This window comes from Macaca fascicularis, chromosome 9 (genome assembly GCF_037993035.2).
Source record: "Macaca fascicularis isolate 582-1 chromosome 9, T2T-MFA8v1.1".
In the NCBI taxonomy this organism is placed as follows: Eukaryota; Metazoa; Chordata; class Mammalia; order Primates; family Cercopithecidae; genus Macaca; species Macaca fascicularis.
Genome location: NC_088383.1, coordinates 123,670,351 through 123,689,083, shown reverse-complemented (window position 1 = coordinate 123,689,083; position 18,733 = coordinate 123,670,351). Strand labels below are relative to the sequence as shown.

The 18,733-nt window shown below is 42.4% G+C and overlaps 1 protein-coding gene and 1 pseudogene across 19 annotated transcripts in view; one reads left to right on the top strand and one right to left on the bottom strand.

The window, feature by feature from the left end:
• The window catches only part of ABLIM1 (actin binding LIM protein 1), a 389,359-nt gene that overhangs the window by 166,454 nt on the left and 204,172 nt on the right, over positions 1–18,733 (top strand). For 4 of the 19 annotated variants that reach the window (XM_065521449.1, XM_065521448.1, XM_065521450.1 and 1 more), the window contains exon 1: positions 342–685. The exons of the other annotated variants lie outside the window; for them this stretch is intronic. In XM_065521449.1, the coding sequence (XP_065377521.1) occupies positions 442–685 (244 nt within the window). In that variant the 5' untranslated portion in view covers positions 342–441. Of the gene's footprint in view, positions 1–341; positions 686–18,733 lie in introns of those variants that run through there. 19 annotated transcript variants of the gene reach the window in all.
• On the bottom strand, positions 2,058–2,155 carry LOC123567026 (small nucleolar RNA U13; annotated as a pseudogene).

The window sequence follows — 18,733 nt, the reverse complement described above, 5'->3', positions numbered from 1 at the left end:
AGAACTTGGAATTATTACCCTGGGATTTTTCTGATAGTCATTTTTAGATTATACAAAATATGTGTATATATCCCTAGCCCTATTCTCAGTACTCTTACCAGATGATACTGAATATTCTAGGAGTATTTGCAGGAGAATTCTTGTAGATATTACAGCTATATTCTTTCTCTTGTTCTGGATATTAGTCTGATGTTCAAATACGCATTCATGTCTGAGACTGAGTTCCTTTTAGTGGCTGTTTTTATACCTAATCATCTGACTGAGAATATGGCACCCTAAGCTCTTAAGGGTAATCACTTAAATACATCTGCCTTAATCTTCTTTGCTGGGCAGTGAGAAAAGGAGACAGTAAGGAGCCAGGGGAACAGAGAGAGTTGTGGGCCAGCACCGCTCCTTGGGCCCCCGCTGCCCATTTCTCATTTCTTGGAAATCCATGCCAAGATGCCTGCCTTCCTTGGTCTAAAGTGTCTGGGGAAATTGTGCAGCTCTGAGAAAAGCAAAGTCACCTCATCTGAGAGAACCAGTGCCAGGGGCTCGAACAGAAAGAGACTGATTGTTGAGGACCTGAGGGTCTCTGGGACCTCCTTCCCCGCTCACAGGCGTGCCACTGTCACCCATTTGCTGTATCTCTGTCCCGAGGACTACTGCCCACATGGGCGTGTATGTAACAGCGTTGATCCTTTTGGTAAGTAAAATAACCCTCTCTGGATGTGGTTTTGTGTTTTGTGATTGGCGTAATTAAGAGAGTGCTATCCAGATCATTCTTCCGTAATGTGTTCTTCAAAGGAAACACTATCCTTAATATATAATTAATGGGGGTGAGGGTGGGAGAAATGGAGAATGTAACATAAGTACAGCTATGGAGCTAAATTCCAAGGATATTTTTGTTCAGGATTTTATGATCTTCAGTAACAAATGTATCTCTTTCCAAATTTGGTAGGAATAACTGTCAGTAATAGGAAGTATGATGGAAAAGAAAGATCTCTATCTGTAGATGCTGTTATTTCATATGACAAAGGATGAACGGAAAGAAAATATTCAAGGCGGGAGATGGAGGCTAGCACAAGATGACCTAAGTAAAATTGAGGTCCAAATTGTGTCACTGTGTAGGGAGGGCTCGTCTTGTGAAATGTTCTAAAAAATATAAAATAAAATAAAAAGAAAGCATTGTAATATTGAGAGAACTTGTTGAGGCTTCTTTTCAGTGAAGCTCATTAAAACGTGTCACTCATCCCTCTGCCTGGGAAAGAGGTGGAGAAGACCCACTCTCAGGATAGAGTTATTGCACTTGGGAGTTTTCAGACTTTGAAGTTATCATGGTGCCTTTATTAATGAAGATGATACCTACCCAACTGCTCACGCCTTGTCAAAGTCAGCACTAGAAGTAGTACAGGAAGCAGAAGGTGATTAACCATGGTCCCTATGAATGTATGAAGTTAAGTCAAATGAGCCAGGAAGCATAACATCTTCCTCATCATTCTTGGACAGCCAGAGTTGAACTGGATTCAGTTTAGCCAAAGTAAGGGAGTTAAGATGCTCTGTTTTGTTGCAATCAGCTTTCAATAGCTTTATTGAGCTATAATTCATAGGCTGTAAAATTCATCCATTTAAAGTATACAGTTCAGTGGGTTTTAGTATGTTACTGATGTGTTACATACATATTTTCACTGCCTCAAAAAGAAACCCCGTACCCTTTAGCTATTGCCTCCCCACCCCAACCTCTTCACCCCCATCTCTCAGCCTTAAGAAATCAAAATCTACTTCTGCCTCTTAGATTTCCCTATTCTGGATATTTCATGTGAATGGAATTTATAACACGTGGTCTTTCGTTTATGGCTGCTTTCACTTAGCATGTTTTCAGGGTTCACCCATGTTGTAGCACATGTCAGTACTTTATTCCTTGTTATGGCCAAATGCTATTTCACTGTATGGATATTCCACAATTTGTTTCTCCTTACACTAGCTGATGGACATTTGGGATGTTTCCAACTTTTGACTCTTATGAATCATGCCCCTATGCATATTCATATACGAGGTTTTTTTTTTCTCTTTTTTCATGTCAGATGGGTAATGTGCCAATGTCATAACAAGGTTCAAGGGTGGCACACCTCACACACATGCATGAACACATCAAAAGAATCATTATATACAGGTTTTTATGTGGACATATGATATGTTCAGGGCTCTTGGGTATACACCTAGGAGTGGAATTTCTGGGTCATGTAGTAAGTCTATGTCTAACCTTCTGCAGGACTTCTAGATTATTTTACAAAGTGGTTACTCCATTTTACATCCCCACCAGCAGCATATGAAGGTCCCAGTTTCTCCACATCCTTGCTAATACTTGCTATTATCTGCCTTATTTTTTTGAGACGGAGTTTTGCTTTGTTGCCCAGGTTGGAGTGCAATGGCCCGATCTCGGCTCACTGCCACCTCTGCCTCCCCAGTTCAAATGATTCTCCTGCCTCAGCCTCCCAGGTAGTTTGGATTACAGGCACATGCCACCACACCTGGCTAATTTTGTAATTTTAGCAGAGGTGGGGTTTCACCATGTTGGCCAGGCTGGTCTGGAACTCCTGACCTCAGGTGACCTGCCTACCTCCACCTCCCAAAGTGCTGGGATTATAGGCGTGAGCCACCACGCCTGGCCTTATCTGACTTTTTTGTTCTAGCCATCCTAGTGGGTGTGAAGCGGTATCTCACTGGGACTCTACAGAGCTTCGGCTGGGACAGAGAAGGCTGACAAGCAGGTCAGTGCTCAGGCAGGACAGGATACTGACAGCTGCTGATGGTGACAGCTCCTTGTCTCTTACTCTTAACAAGCTTCTCGTCATGATTCCAGGCACATCCCTTTTTAGGGTAGCAGGGAGTGGGGATGGAGAAGCCACGTCTTCTTCCCAGTCCCCTTACAAGCTCTGCTCAGACTTTGTTCAGAACCAACTGACTATGCCTATTGCAGCAAAGGACACCTCCCTCAAAAATCAGATCCACATACTAGTGGATACCTAGAATCCCTTTATTGAGGAAAAAACGTTTTATTCCACAAATAGGAATAAAAATGAAACATATAGATTTCTGCCAGAGCTAACACTTTATTCTGAATGACTTCAGTGCTTCTGTGGAATGTTTCTACTCAAAGAGACTCAGATCAGATATTTTTGGAGTGAGCCGCTGTTGCTCTTGAAAGAGAGATAAGATCTGTTGGGAGGAGAAGGCAGGAAGGCAAGGGGAAGCCAGGTAAGCTGTAGTTTAATGAAAGCGTGCTGGATAATGACTTATCAGCAGATTCCCTCACGAGGGAACAAGAGAATTAACAATATCAGAGAGTTCTGGATACAGGAAAGGTAATCATCATTGGGATATCCATATCTTAGTGGAGGCAGATAAGGAAATCTGGGAGATTAGTTAAGTCTTGTGACTTGGAGGTTGGACATTCCAGAATTTGACTCCCAGCTCTTCTACTCACTAAATGTGTTACTTTGGGAAGTTAGGAATTCCAAGTGCGTTTCTCTGTCCCTAAGGTAGGCAGGGAATGCATACCTTATATGATCACTTTGAGCAGGCCTATCCCTAGAGTAGATGGGGCCCTGGGCAAATATTTTTTGTAGGGCTCCTGTCTATATAAACAACTTGAGTCACCCAAAGGCAGTGTGTCAACAGCTCAGTCTGTTTCAATCATGGGAAAGAAATGCCACACCAGCCTGAGGAAGTGATTGCTTGCTCGGCTTGTCTCCTAGAATGGAGCCAGCTCCAGGGCCCCAAGAAACCCCATTGGCATGACTCCTGGGGTTCCTTGGGGCATCTGGCCAACCCTTTGCCCAGTATGGGAGAGATGCAGAGGATCACTAGAGAGATCTGTGAAGAGAAGGCTCAGATTCCCCATCCGGACAGCACTGCTGGCCCCAGCGATCCCAGGTACCAGAGCACACTTAGACATTTTTGAGGAAGGAATGGAGTTAGGGCAGGGGCCCTATTTGCCTGTGTCTGAGGGCAGTATTGATTATGAGGACTCAATGAGAACCTGGCTGGGCATGGTGGTGTGGGCCTATAGTACCAGCTACTTGAGAGGCTGAGGCAGGAGGATCACTTGGGCCTAGGAGTTCAAGACCAGCCTGGGCAACATTGCAAGACCCTATCTCAATTTTAAAAATCGTAAATACAGATAAAAATAAATTTAAAGAATGAGAACATGCATATCAAAGTGTTTGGTGTAGTGGTGCACAGAAGCATACGGTAAATGCTAATTTCAGTAATAATAATAGAGTTGCAATATAGTCAGCATTAGTCATTTTTGACAATCTCTATGGAGGTTGAATTAAAAAAATAAAATAAGAAAAATTGTTTATTATTGATAAAAATAATTTCTATTGTTTGCCTTCCATGCTGTGAAACAATAGAGGCCCACAACTATAGATGCTGCACAGGACGTGGGGTTCCCAGGAAGCCACTGTGTGCTCAGAGCATCCTGTTTAGGACAGGTGCTTGGAGGAAGTGCGCCCTCCTGCAGCCATGCGTGTTCCTGTGCTACGAAGCCCCAGAGTGTTCAGGAGCAGCTCCTGGCAGGGTGCTCAGGAATATTTGGCAAAGGCCCCCTGCAGCTGTCAGAAAGATTTCAAGATGCTGCAGCTTCCTGTTGTTGTCTGGTGCTCAATCCCTGCTTTGAGTTGTGCTGGACTCCATGATTTTCCAAGTGTCCCCATGCGTATCTGTCCTTTGTTATGCTCAAAACAACCCTTGGATGTTGCAAGGGAAGAAATTGTTTTCCCCACTTAACAACAGCAATGAATTAGCAAGAAGATGGGAAAAGTGGGCAAAACAAATATATCAGTGAACATACACAATAGCTTCCGCAAAAATATATCAGTGAACATATATCAGGGAAATAGATCAGTAAACATACAAAACAGCCTCTGCAGCTTCTGACTGTAGATGTAGTACTATTCTAGAAGAACAGCTGTCATTCACTGGGGGCCTACTATATCTCAAACATTGTAGTAAGTGTCTTTTTTTGTTTGGTTTTGTTTTTGAGACAGGGTCTCCCTCTGTCTCTCAGGCTGGAGTGCAGTGGTGCGAACAGGGCTCACTGCAGCCTTCACCTCTTGAGCTCAAGTGATCCTCTTGCCTCAGCCTCCCATGTAGCTGGAACTACAGGCACGTGCTACCATGCCTAGCTAATTCTTTGATTTTTTTGTAGAGACAGGGTCTCACTTTGTTGCCCAGGCTGGTTTCAAACTCCTGACCTCCAACAGTCCTCCTGCTTTGGCTTCCCAAAGTGTTGAGATTACAGGCGCAAGCCACCACACCTCGCGTGGGCCATGTGTTTTATGATTTTTCCATGTTTGATACTCTCAATAACTCAACAAAGCAGGAATTACTTTTATTTCATTTTACAGAGAAGGAAACTGGGGTGCATGCAGTTAAGAGACCTGCCAAAGGTCACGTAAGTACTAGATTTGGGTCAGCCTGACACCCAGGTTCATGGTCTCCACCACGATGTCACTCTGCCTCAGCCTGAGGAGCATACGAGTGGTCATTCATGAGGTGTGCTGAACACTGGCACACCTAAAGTTTGTAAATAATATTGTTCATTAAGTACTTCAGCAGCTCAAATTTGAAGACTCCCATAAAGTAAATTGCTGTTGCCAGGAAAATTAGCAAAGGTTTCCTTCCTCTAGCTCATAAATACAAGCTGTCTGCATGGAATGTTCCCTTACTCTACTGTGGGAAATTAGAGTGAAGTTTTTGAACCTGTGTTTCTTTCTGTCCCTTGGAGCTTTTGAGTCTCGTACAAATGAAATAACATATTTAGGGCAATTACCTTCTTGACAAACAAACAAGAGACTGGCACTATTATCAAAAGCCCCAAGGATATCTGGAGAGGATTCAGTGATTATATTGTCAGCTGAGTCCAAATTCCAAAGCAGAATGTTCTGGACTGGAGAGCTGGGACCAAAGTAGACTTGGCAGTCCCCTCCCTGAAAAAGCAGTTCATATCCCAGAAGAGAGAAAGGTGGTTCACGTCGGATTCAGGCACCTGCTGGGACCTTTCTGTTAGGTGCAGCATACGAGGGGTTGTCTTCACTCGAAGTGGTCTTCCAAGACCCAGATACTCAGATTATCAGGTAAGTGAGAGAACCTCTTGGGTACATTATTGTTTCTTAAAGCAATACCAACCTGTTTTCAAACTAAGCAGAACATATAACACTACAATATTTTTCTTTTAGTGTGCCCTTCTTACCCCATTCAGTAATCCACAACCCCAGACCTGTATGTCAGAGGGCTAGGGGAAGCGTCTTGGGTATAGCAGGCCAAAGGCCGCAAATGGCTTTGTTTTCAAAAAGACAGCATATTCTTCAAGATGCTGTGGAACTTTTCTATAGCATCTTCCCGGTGACATTGAGAGGCTGTGTTGGGGAAAAGGTGTTAATTCCCTGCAAACCCTGGAACTCAGGTGTGAAGGCCCTGTCTTAAATTTGAGAGAAGTGTTTGAGCTAGCCATGGAAAATATATCCTGGGAAAGTTGGTAAGAACCAGCATGTGGTTCCTGCCCTCAGACCCGCTCTCCCGACTGATGGCTTTGACTAGGCTGCTTTGAGAGGCAAAGTAGTAACAGGCGTCTGCTGCTGGCAAGGAGATATACTGCGTTGTGGCCTCCTGTTCCTCCAGGATGCTGGATCCCCACGGCCACGTCCAGTTTGTTGATGGAATATGGTTCCCCGCAAACAGCAGTCTTACTTTAACTTTTATTCTCCTGAGGATGGAGATGATAGGTGGTGGCCAGTTACTTCTACATCTTGCAAGGGCATGAATGGAGAGGGATTTGAGGTTTCAGCTATTTGGGAAAGCATTAAATAGTTTGCATTTTTAAAAATTTATTTATAGTTACAAATAACCCCTGTTCACTTCCCTAGGCTTCTCATCCCATTAGTTTAATCGTATTTCCCAGAATCATATGTTTCAAGCTCTTGATGGTTAAACCTTTCTATCACGTCCCACTCTTAACCCCCAAACACCCGCATCAGTCTTCTTTGTTACAGATATTTGAAGGACCCTTTCACGTTGGGCCTCTCTTTGTATGTGCAATTCTGCTGCCTGGCACGGCCTCCCCGGTTCCTCTGAGGCCCAGCAGGATGAAGGTGAAGCTCTTCCTCCTCTGGGGGAGGCCTGATCTTACCTCTTGCCTCGTCCTCCTCTGTGTTTTCATAGCATCCTCTGCATATCTTTGTTCAAGTTGCCTGTTTATAAGCTTCTCCCTTTTCATACACTGAGGTCCTCTCTGAGGGCAAGGGGAGAGCTGTGCTCTTATTTTTATTCCATCATAGTACCTGGCATGTAAAAAAAACAGCTGCGAGTGATGAGTAAATGAATGAGTGAATGTTCGCCGAAATCAAATCACTATGTTGGAAGAATACAGTTCAGCATTAAATTGTCCCCCTGCCTTCAAGTAGCTGAGGCCAGGAGAAGCTGCAAAGCAAAGTGGCTGCAAATTCAGGGCTGTGGGGTCAGACCTTGCTGCCAAGTTTAAAGTCCAGCTCTGCTCTTTGCAGTTCTGTGACCCAGGTAAGTTACTTAATATATCCAAGCCTTAGTTTTCTTGTATATAAAATGTGGATAATGCTACCGCCATTGCAGCAGTATTATGAGCCCTAAGAGAAACTACATATTTAAACAATTCTGGCATTTAGTTGGAGCTCAATAAATTCTTCCCCCTCTTCTCACCCAAATGTGTGAGAAGTTGAATAATTGTCTAGATAATGAATACAATTAGTTTTCAAAGGAAAGAAATATCACTAAAGGGAAAGAGAAAGTAGGATTTTGCAATTTGAGCTGGAAAATAGATATGATTTACCCAAAATACGAGTAAAAGGAAAATAGCCCAATGACCTGAGAGTGGAAAGAAAAAGGTAGAAGTAAGACATTTTTCACTTAGTTCCACTCGCTGAATCTACTTAGTCCAGCTTTTTCTGTTTTTTTTTTTTTTTTTTTTGATGGTTGCTTTTTGTTTTGTTTCTTTTATTTTTAGTCCTAGGAATATGGGCAAGTAACTATTTTCACATGAAATGTTCCCATATAAATTACTTCCTTGAGTAACTAAATATGCTGCAATGCCCCATTCGTTTTAATTAAATGTACTTAAAAACTAATCTTATTTAAAGTCAGAGGGTAAAGCAGTCTATTTAAGTTTATTGTTTGGCATTGTTTTAATCCAAGCTTTAAACAAATTTGAATCTTACTAAGAGTGGCTTACTTTCAAAGAAATCCCTGATTTCCCATCCTTTGATCCTAATGATTCTGGGGCATGACCCAGTGCTAATGATTATGGATGGACTCCTGTTAACTTGGCAAATTAGTCATGGACCCGTGACGGCCACGGGTACAAGACAATGCTGCTAACAGAAAGGGAATATGGATCGTGTGGCGGCTGGGCACAGCGGCTCATGCCTGTAATCCCAGCACTTTGGGAGGCCAAGATGGGTGAATCATGAGGTCAGGAGTTCGAGACCAGCCTGGCCAGCATAGTGAAACTCCATCTCTACTAAAAATGCAAAAATTAGCCGGGCATGGTGGTGGGCGCCTGTAGTCCCAGCTACTCAGGAGACTGAGGCTGGAGAATTGCTTGAACCTGGGAGGCAGAGGTTGCAGTGAGCCGAGATAGCACTACTGCACTCCAGTCTGGATAACAGAGTGAGACTGTGAAAGGGATATGGATTATGTGTTACTCACTGGGGTGGACAGGTGGCCAGCACAGGCTTGATTTGTCTCTGGGCTACCAGACGAAGGCTGCTAGTAGGAAGGTAATATAAGGTGAATAGGTAGTCAGCAGATGGGTGATTCTGTCCCTGAGATGGAAGATGAAGGCTGCCAACAGGAAGGCAGCATAGTCTGTGTGCTGTTTGTTAGGGTGTGTAGAGATAGTCATCAGGAAGATTCCTTTCTCAACCTCAGAAAGCAGCACACCCAGAATGCACTAGAGGAAGGAACCCTTTGCAGAATCAGCACTTAAGTATGTCAGGATTTTAGATAGACTATGATATGATATGCACGAGGATTCTAGATACTTCTCAAAGGTAGAAATCTTTGATATCAACACCTTATTTATTTAATATTTATTTGACAGAGTCTTGCTCTCTCACCCAGGCTGGAGCACACTGGCGTGATCTTGGCTCACTGCAGCCTCTGCCCCCCGGGTTCCAGCGATTCTCTGTGCCTCAGCCTCCTAGGTAGCTAAGATTACAGGCGCACACCACCACGCCTGGCTAATATTTTTGTATTTCTAGTAGAGATGGGGTTTCACCATGTTGGCCAAAGCTGGTCTTGAACTCCTGACCTCAAATGACCTGCCCGCCTCAGCCTCCCAAAGCACTGGGATTATAGGCGTGAGCCAATGCGCCCGGCCAACACCTTATTTTTATAGGAAGTAAGAGACTGAGGTCCAGAGAAGTAAATGATTTTCCTAAGGTCTATGGTATAATGAGAGGGTAGTGTTAGATTAAGACCCTAGCCCTCTTCTCTCCCTGTTTAATATTACATGAGAAGACCAAAGGATGATGATGATGATTATTATTATTATTATTTTTAGTTTAGTTGGAGACTCAGCTCAGGTGGGACTGTGCTGTGGAGTGTCTCCAGACCTGTCCTTTTTAGGGCTCTGCTGTGTACCACACAAAAGCCCATCCAAGCACCTCTATGCTTGGCTATTTATAAATCTGTTTGTTTGCATGTCTCTCTCTACCGGGTAGTAAGTGCCTTGGTGGCAGGACGGTGGTTTTCATGGTTTCTTCAGACTATAACACAGTGCTTGGTAAATAAAGGTACTTCATACATTTTAAAATTGAGATGTAATATAGTACGCCATAAAATTCCTCACTGTAACATGTACAGTCCTGTGGATTTTAGTAGAACCATGTGCAACCATCCCACTCTCTAATTCCAGAGCATTTTTATCAGCCCACAAAGAAACCCTATGCCCATTAGAAAACATCCCTGATTACTCACATTCCTCAGCTGCTGGCAGCTACTTAGCTCCTTTAGGTGTTTGTGGATTTGCCTATTCCAGACATTTCTTCTGATTTGAATCATGTAACCTGTGGTTTTTGTGTCTGGCTTCATTTACTTAGTATAATGTTTTCAAGGCTCATCAAGGAGGTGGCATTGATAAATGCCGTATTCCTTCTTATGGCGGAATAGTATCCCATTGTAGGGATATATCACATTTTCTTTATCTTTTCATCAACTGATGGTCATTTGTGTTTTTCCTGCTTTCTGGCTATTATGAATAATGCTGCTATGAACACTTGTGTATGAGTTTTTGTGTGAACATGTTTTCAGTCCCCTTGGTTGTATACCTAGGAGTGGAAATCCTGGATCATATGGTGATTCTCTGTTTAACTTTTTGAGAAACTGTCAAACTGTTTTCTCAGTAGCTGTACTATTTTGCATTCCCACCACTTAATACAATTTCAAATTAAATTAAAGCTATTCCCTCAAAGTGAAATCACCAGTTTTCCTGTATGTACAAAAATCCTATATGTACATTCATGTCTATTTACATCCTATATCTTAATCTTCAAAACTGCTTATATCTTTACAATTTAAAGGTCTGCAAATATTACATAAAGAAAGGTAGGGCCTTTACTTTGAGAAATCATTTAGCTGGCTTTTAAATTCACTTCCTGTAAGTGCCTTACTGTGGTCCCCCAAGTTTTGTTTGTTTACTGTTTAGAAGTCTTTCCTCGTCCAAGTTCTGTGGCCATAGATAGCAACCAAAATTAATCAGAGGACATCGGACACATTGTGACTCACAGTGCCCAGAAAAATCTAGCTCACAAAAGTTTGCCTGCAGCCCAAGTGGAGAGGGAGAATTCTCATGACATAGAGTAGGATCTCCTGGGATAAAGATGAGCTGGGGAAGAAAAGTCAAATAACTAGGGCCACGGCCAGCACTCAGCCAGCTCCCTTTCTGTCCATCGCGACCCGGATCATTTTGTAAGGTCATTTTTGACATCACTAGAATATTCTGGGGTGTTTAATATTTGCTGTCTTTGTGGGACAATTCCCAGTTCTGTTTCACATCAGTCTTTTCCCAGAAGTGCTCTCATGTGATTCTAGTGTGTAGCTGGATATGTTCTGTTATCCTTTCCTTGGGCACTTGTCCCTAAAGGGCACAGACTCTATCTTCGCTTGGTAGCCAGTGGCACTATAGGGGTAGTGGCTACTTAATAACAGCGTAGGCCAGGCGTGGTGGCTCACGCCTGTAATGTCAGCACTTTGGGAGGCCAAGGTGGGCAGATCACCTGAGGTCGAGAGTTTGAGACCAGTCTGGCCAACATGGTGAAACACTGTCTCCGCTAAAAATACAAAAATGAGCTGGGCATGGTGGTACACACCTCTAATCCCAACTACTTGGGAGGCTGAGGCATGAGAATTGCTTGAACCCAGGAGGCAGAGGTTGCAGTGAGCCAAGATCGTGCCACTGCACTCCAACCTGGGTGAGAGAGTGAGACCCTGTCTCAAAAATAAATAAATATAAATTAATTAATTAATTTAAAAAACTGTCTAATCATTGAGGTCACTAATTGGTCCAGTATTATCCATGATGGGAATACTAAGTGAAGTTAATGGTTTAGTAATACTTCAGCTGAACTTGATTTAACATAGATCGTGGTTCACTTGGTGTATTTTAAGAGTTTAAAGAAGATGCGAACAAGATCCAACACATTTCTTGGTTAACTTCTGTATCTACATACGAAGAGTGATCCAGTTCATTTTCTATATGTGGCAGCAGCTGGTAGAAAGCTGTTGAGCCCAGCCAACCATCTGTAACTCTTCCTGTAGTTGCGAAGACAGCATTAGACTTGAAGCTTTCCTTATCTCTCTTGCTGAGCAGCAAGCATTCCTTCCTTTGAACCTTCATACTTTTTGGTCAGTATCTCTGATTCCAATCCTTCTGCCTTGTTTTAGAGTTATTTAGGTCCTTGTGCTATTTGCTCTACTTAGATGTAAGGTTGCTGAGGGCTTAGTTTAGGTATCTTTGATCTCTATACCACTTTTGGCCCCTTGAAGGTGATGCCTTTGCACATTGCAGATGCTCAGTAAATATTGTTAGCCTCATTAATGGGTCAGCATTCATTTGTTTCTCTTCATTTCTTCCTTTGATTTTTGCCCACCTAGTTCTCAATTGTGGATGCTATGGCTGAATGCTCATCTTGTGGCTTAGTTGCTTTTTTTTCTGCGTGCAAATTTAATAACCAGTGAAGCGTACTGGGAAATGCTCAGGGCTCTTAGTATATGTTATTCAGGAAGGGGAAATATTGTGTAATCCATATCCAAAACCAAGAAGAATTTAAGTTCTAAATATTTTCCTTCCCGTCCACCCTCTAATCTCCTCCAAATCCCAACAAATTCAATACATATGCAGAGTGTTTTCCATCTTGCTAGGGATAGTGAGAGAAAGGAAGGGAAGAGACCTACCTTCTGTATCTCTTTTGAACACACAGCCAACTTGGCATATGGCATATGGTACTAGCACCATCTTTGGTTGAATTGTAGCAATATACAGCTGTTTAAAATTGTAAAGAGAGCCCATGTAATATATGTGTAAATATTGCAAAATGACTCATTTTTATAGAGCTTGGTAAATGTCATAGGTCACATCCTTCTGCCTAAAACATAAACACAGGCCTAAAGGACATTTTGGGGGCATATTTATTTATGAGGCAGTTGGTAGTTCTGACCTCTGCTACCAGAGTTAATCTAAGTTGTCTTCTTTACATATTTTAAAGGAAGAAGTGCTTTGGCATAGTATGTGTGCATACAAGTTCCGTTGTGTTTGTATGATAAGATGATCCAGTTAATAATTGATTTTCTTGAGAAAGAAATATATTCTGTCTGATGAACACGCTTGGTCTTTTCAGAATATTGTTCTATTTAGAATCTGTCTCTGGTTATCTTTAGATCAAAGTGATCAGTGACTTAAGACAACATTTTTTTTAGCATAAAAATATGGATCTTAGATTCTCTTTTGTTTACAACTCCCCGCCCAAAAAGAGACTCTGTGAGGAAAATGTAAAGGTAAGTAATTTATTTGGAAGGTGATTCTAGGAATCACTGTTAGAGGAGTGAGGCTAATAAAAGGTGCAATATCAAGCCAGTTACCAGTATGGGCAGCAATTCCCAATCCATCGGGACCTCTAAGAGGTAGTGCGGGATATGCTGCAGAGATATCCCAGCCAAGGGATGAGGAAGCTGGGGTGTTTACCACCTCCCCATCACCATTGTTTGACAGCTGCTTTCAGGTACATTAACTCACGCATTTTGATGCTTCTAGTAATCACATCTGACTTGCAGAGGCGAGTGCCAAGGAGGGATGTGTAGGGCACTGACAGATTCCATTGCAAATGGTCCAACTGAGGTATTATTTTGGTAAAAATTCCCTCTCCATTCTAATGAAGGATCTTTTGTTTCTGAAGAACAGCAATCCACTTATACTTTTCAATAACCCAATCAAAATATGTAGAGAGAGTGGGGATAGGAACCCAGGAAATGCTGGACAGCCAGGCCTTAGGAAGTACAGAATTCCAGGCTGCTCCAGGACCCGCAGTTTAGTTTGGGGGAATGTCCCATTCCTTTCCTGCCCATCTGGCTTCCTCTGACACTCTGTCCCTTGAGACTTTGGTCTATACATGGTTCTGTGATGCCTGCACCTGGCCTGGCCTAACTTTATCTTTTAATGTGGATATCCACCACTGACTGGGACTTTTATATGTATCTCTAACTTCAGATTTTTAGGAGTGAAAACCTAATTGGCCCAGTCATCTTTTTCAAAGCCAGATAAAAAGCTGTTGGCCAGCTGATGTATGGGCCTCTCTCTGATCCAGTGTCCACTAACAATCTAGTCATCCACAGGCAAGGGGAGGAGTCATATGGCTCAGTGCCCACTCACAAGATGGGTAGAGCAGGGACAGATGAGCAACGAATGCGACAAAGTCCCCCAAGAAAGATCATTACACCTAGGCAATGATTCCATATGGAATGGAAATCTTGTCCTGAGAATTCCATGGCATTTTCATGAATACACAGCTTAAATAACTGGAAATATGAAATAAAACCCCATTTGGTTATCCTTAGAACCAATTTTTTTTTTTTTTTTTTTTTTTTTTGAATCAGAGTCTTGCTCTGTCACTCAGGCTGTAGTGCAGTGGCACGATCTCGGCTTACAGCAAGCTCCGCCTCCCGGGTTCACCACATTCTCCTGCCTCAGCCTCCCAAGTAGCTGGGAATACAGGTGCCCGCCACCATGCCCAGCTAATTTTTTTTGTATTTTTGGTAGAGACGGGGTTTCACTGTGTTAGCTAGGATGGTCTTGATCTCCTGACCTCGTGATCTGCCCGCCTCGGCCTCCTAAAGTGCTGGGATTACAGGCGTGAGCCACTGTGCCTGACCAGAACCAGGGTATTTAAAAAAAATTATTTGTTCATCAGTCTGTCTGAAAGAAACATGCTGTAGAAATCTTAAATGTTAATGAATTAGAAACAATTTTGGTTCTTGCACTAAGAATCTGGATATAGGCTAGAGTCAGTGGCTCATGCCTGTAATCCCAGCACTTTGGGAGGCTGAGGCAAGAGGATTGCTTGAGCCCAGAAGTTTAAACCTAGCCTGGGCAATGTAGTGAGACCCCATCTCTACAAAAAAAATTAAAAATTAGCTGGATGTAATGATGCATGTCTGTGGTCCCAGCTACTCAGGAGGCTGGAGTGGGAGGATCACTTGAGCCCAGGAGTTTCAGGTTGCAATGAGCCATGATCTTGCCATTGGACTCCAGCCTGTGTGACAGAGTGAGACACTGTCTCAGAAAAAAAAGAATCTGGATATAATCAGTAAAAAGTTAAAGATACGTCATCTCCCTTTTCTTAAAAGATCCTGAAGATAAGTTTGCCTTATGATATGCTTTGCCTTACCAAGTCCAAGAAACAGGAACTGGGATATAAGCACAGTGTGAGATTTTACATAGTCTCCGAGCAAAGATGAAGTGATTGGGTGATGTGATCTGAGGTTGCTTCTGTGAGATGCTTAGATGAAGAATCTTGTACAGTCTGGCACCAGTCATTACCTCCCTAGTGTGTACACGAGGACAGTAGCACTGTCATAGTTGTCTCCTACTCACCTCCAATTTTTGTTAGTTGTAATGTTGTTTTCACATTTTCCTTTCCTCAAAACATTTCCATATTCCTTTCTAACCATAATCAGGTAATTGTGGTGTCAGTTTCCTAATTGAATTCACTGCTCACTGCTAGCACTTTTACTAGCGCTTGCATTGCTGAGCTTATTTTAACTCATCTCTTAATTGGCTGGATGTTGTTTTCCATCAGTTTTCCCAAGAAGGGTTCACGGTGTCGTGCTTCCCAAACACCTTTCTGTTTGTGGTGGTTTGCCCATTGCCCTTATCTCTGAATGACGTTTTGGCAGGTGTAAGTTTCTTGGTTCTTTTGTCAGGTTCTTGGACATTTTGGCAGGTGTAAGGTTCTTTCTTTCCCTCAAGACATCCAGGTATTGCTTCATCATCTTCCAAGTATCAGTGTTGCTGTTGAGAAGTCTGAGGCTAGCCTGAGTTTTTCTCTTTTTGTGAGCAATAGGGTTTTTCTGCCTGGACATATGGAGAATGATATCTTGGAGTCCTAAGGCTTAGCCTAGGACTTGGAGTCAGCATTCTGTATCAAATTTTCTCAAAATATGTTATATCTATACTCTTTAAATCTGTGAATTCAGCTGTCTCTTCATTTCAGGGGTATTCTTGTGTATTTAATCTTTGAATACATCTGCTTCTTAGGTTCTCTACTTCTAAGACATACATTTAAAAAAATCTTTCTTCATCTTGCACTTCTATTGTTTTCTCTCATTGTTTGAGGCTCTTTTTTCTGCATTCATTGAAATCATTTCAAAATTTTCTCTGTACTAGGAATTAGATATTTTATCAGCATTTTTTTGTTCTTTGATATTTCCATTCTTACTATTGATATTCTTTGTCCTTGGTTTTCATGTCTTAATTTCTCTAACCTTTTTCATCTAATCTTGTTGTGTCATCATCTCATCCTTGAGCTCTTTTTTATTTCATGCACTAATTCAGCATTCTGCATCTGTGCTCACTCTCCTTAACTCTAGTTTCCACAGAGCAGCCGAGGATCCCGTGGAGTTGACGATCAGATCATGCTGCTTTCTCTGTTCAAATCCCACAGTGGCACTGGGTGCAGTGGGCTCGTATCTGTAATCCCACCACTTTTGGAAGCCAAGACTGGAGGATCACTTGAGGCCAGGAGTTCGAGACCAGCCTGTGCAATAGCAAGACCCTGTCACTACAAAAAAAAAAAAAAATTAAAAATTAAAAATCAGCCGGGTATGGTGATGCACACCTGTAGTCCCAGCTACTTGGGAGGCTGAGGTGGGAAGGCCACTTGAGCCTTGGAGGTTGAGGCTGCAGTGAACTATGATCATACCACCGCACTCTGGCCTGGGTGACCGAGTGAGACCATGTCTCAAAACAAAACAAAACAGAACAGCTTAGGGGAAAAGCCAAGGCCCTTTACAATGACCTGCAGGCCCTAACTCCTCCACATCACTAACTTCATGCCTCTTGCTGTCTGCCTCCTGATCTCACCAGCCTCCCCACTGCCTTGAACATACCAGGTGGGCTCCCGTCTCAGGACGTTTGCACTTATTGCTCACTCTGTGCGGAGTGGTTTTTCCTCAGAATCTACATGGCTTATTCTCTTCCCTTCTTCAGGTACTTACTCACATAGCACTTCCTCAAAGAGACCTTCCTCTACTACTCTACTTAAAACCACAGCTTCTCCCCGCAACATTCTCCGTCCCCGGCCTTGCCTTTTCTCCATAGTACTTATCGCTTTCTAATATATAATCATACATATTTATATATATGTACATATTACTCATGTATTTTATTATGTCAACTTCAACCTTCCCAACTAGGATATAGCTCCTTCGTGGCAAGGATTTTTGTCTGGTTTCTTCACTGTGATATCCCAACACCTAGAACAGTTCCTGACACTTAGTAAACACTTGATAAATATGTGTTGCATGAATGAATAGGCTGAAGGTAACAATCGTGTCTTCCTGGGAAGAGTTCCTAACATCAAAGTCCACCCTTTTTTTTTTTTTTAATGTTTGCCTTCACAGTGACTTTCTCATTTGGCAGCAGAGGTCATATAACAAAATATCGGGGGAGGGAGAGGATCTAAATTCTTTAAGGTGTTACAGGTTAAATCCCCCAGCTTCGATATTATTAGAAGGCTCCTTATACCTTCAAATGGTTTTGAAAACTTGAATTTTACAGTTTTCAAGCTTATCTTATTTTATTGTGAATTGATGAGGCAGTGAGAAATGAAATAACAATAGTTGTTACCCTTAACTGCATTCCTTCTTAGTACTAGGTACTTTCTTTTGGGATAGAACACCTGTTATTCTCACCCAGCACAGGACACATAATTTTCAGGGTCCAGTGTGAAAGAAAAACGTGGGACCCCTTGTTTAAAGTGCAGGAGAAAGTGCCATTAGTGGTACTAAAATATAGCTTTTTTGTTTATTCCCCAGGTTCTCTCAACTCAGTAGTTTTTATTTTCTATTTAATGTTGTCCTAAATAAAGTAAAATTAAATTTTTAAATTGTTATTGTGAATTTTACCTTTTATTGTGCAATGCCAATTTTAAGTGCAAATATAACAACATTTAACTCAACGGAATCACTGAAATTACACAATTTGTATTGCACAGGTCATAGATGCTATGTACTTTATTCTTTTTAGAACAGTAGAAATGCACAATGCACAAATCTGACTCAACTTGTTTGTTTGTTGTTTGCTTTGAGATGGTTTCTTGCTCTGTCTTTCAGGCTGGAGTGCAGTGGCGTGATCTTGGCTCACTGCAACCTCCGCCTCCTGGGTTCAAGCGATTCTCCTGCCCCAGCTTTCCAAGTAGCTGGGACTACAGATGCCCGCCAGCATGCCTGGCTAATTTTTGTATTATTGGTAGAGACGAGGTTTCACCATGTTGGCCAGGCTGGTCTCGAACTCCTGGCCTCAGATGATCCTCCCACCTCAGCCTCCCAAAGTGCTGGGATTATAGGTGTGAGCCACCATGCCCGGCCCTCAACTGTTTTTATTTCGCTTCTTGATACGTGCACATTTTACCAATGTTCTCTACCTTTGACTTATTGATGAATAAGGAAAGGCTAAAAGGAAGACAGCACTGGTTGCCCTGTCTTTCCCTTTCCTTCTGTGTCATGATTTTTGGTGTGAGTGGTTGGCTAATACAGGGAACTAATGTGGATAGGAAGGAATATATTAAGGTTCCTTGGTTGTTTGTGTTTCCTAGAACATCATTGCCTTCTCTGTGCATTCAAAGCAGGCATCCTGGTTTGAATGGAATGTGACTCAGTTGTGGATATAACACACCTTGTCCTCACTTTGAGTCTCCCTGAATTCCTACACATTGTGACTACACTGGAATCCTGTGCTCAGGGGGCGTTGCAAACACTGTGTGCATGGGCAGCAGGAACAGCAAACACACAAACTGCACGCATCTCATCTGTTCACATGTGTGCTCCGCTGTCCCATCAGACTTCACTTACACAACACAAGTTCAAAGACTAAATTATTACAAATGTCAGTATAGCAGCAGCAAAGCATTAAACCAAATAGAGACACCTTCTGAGCACAGGACCC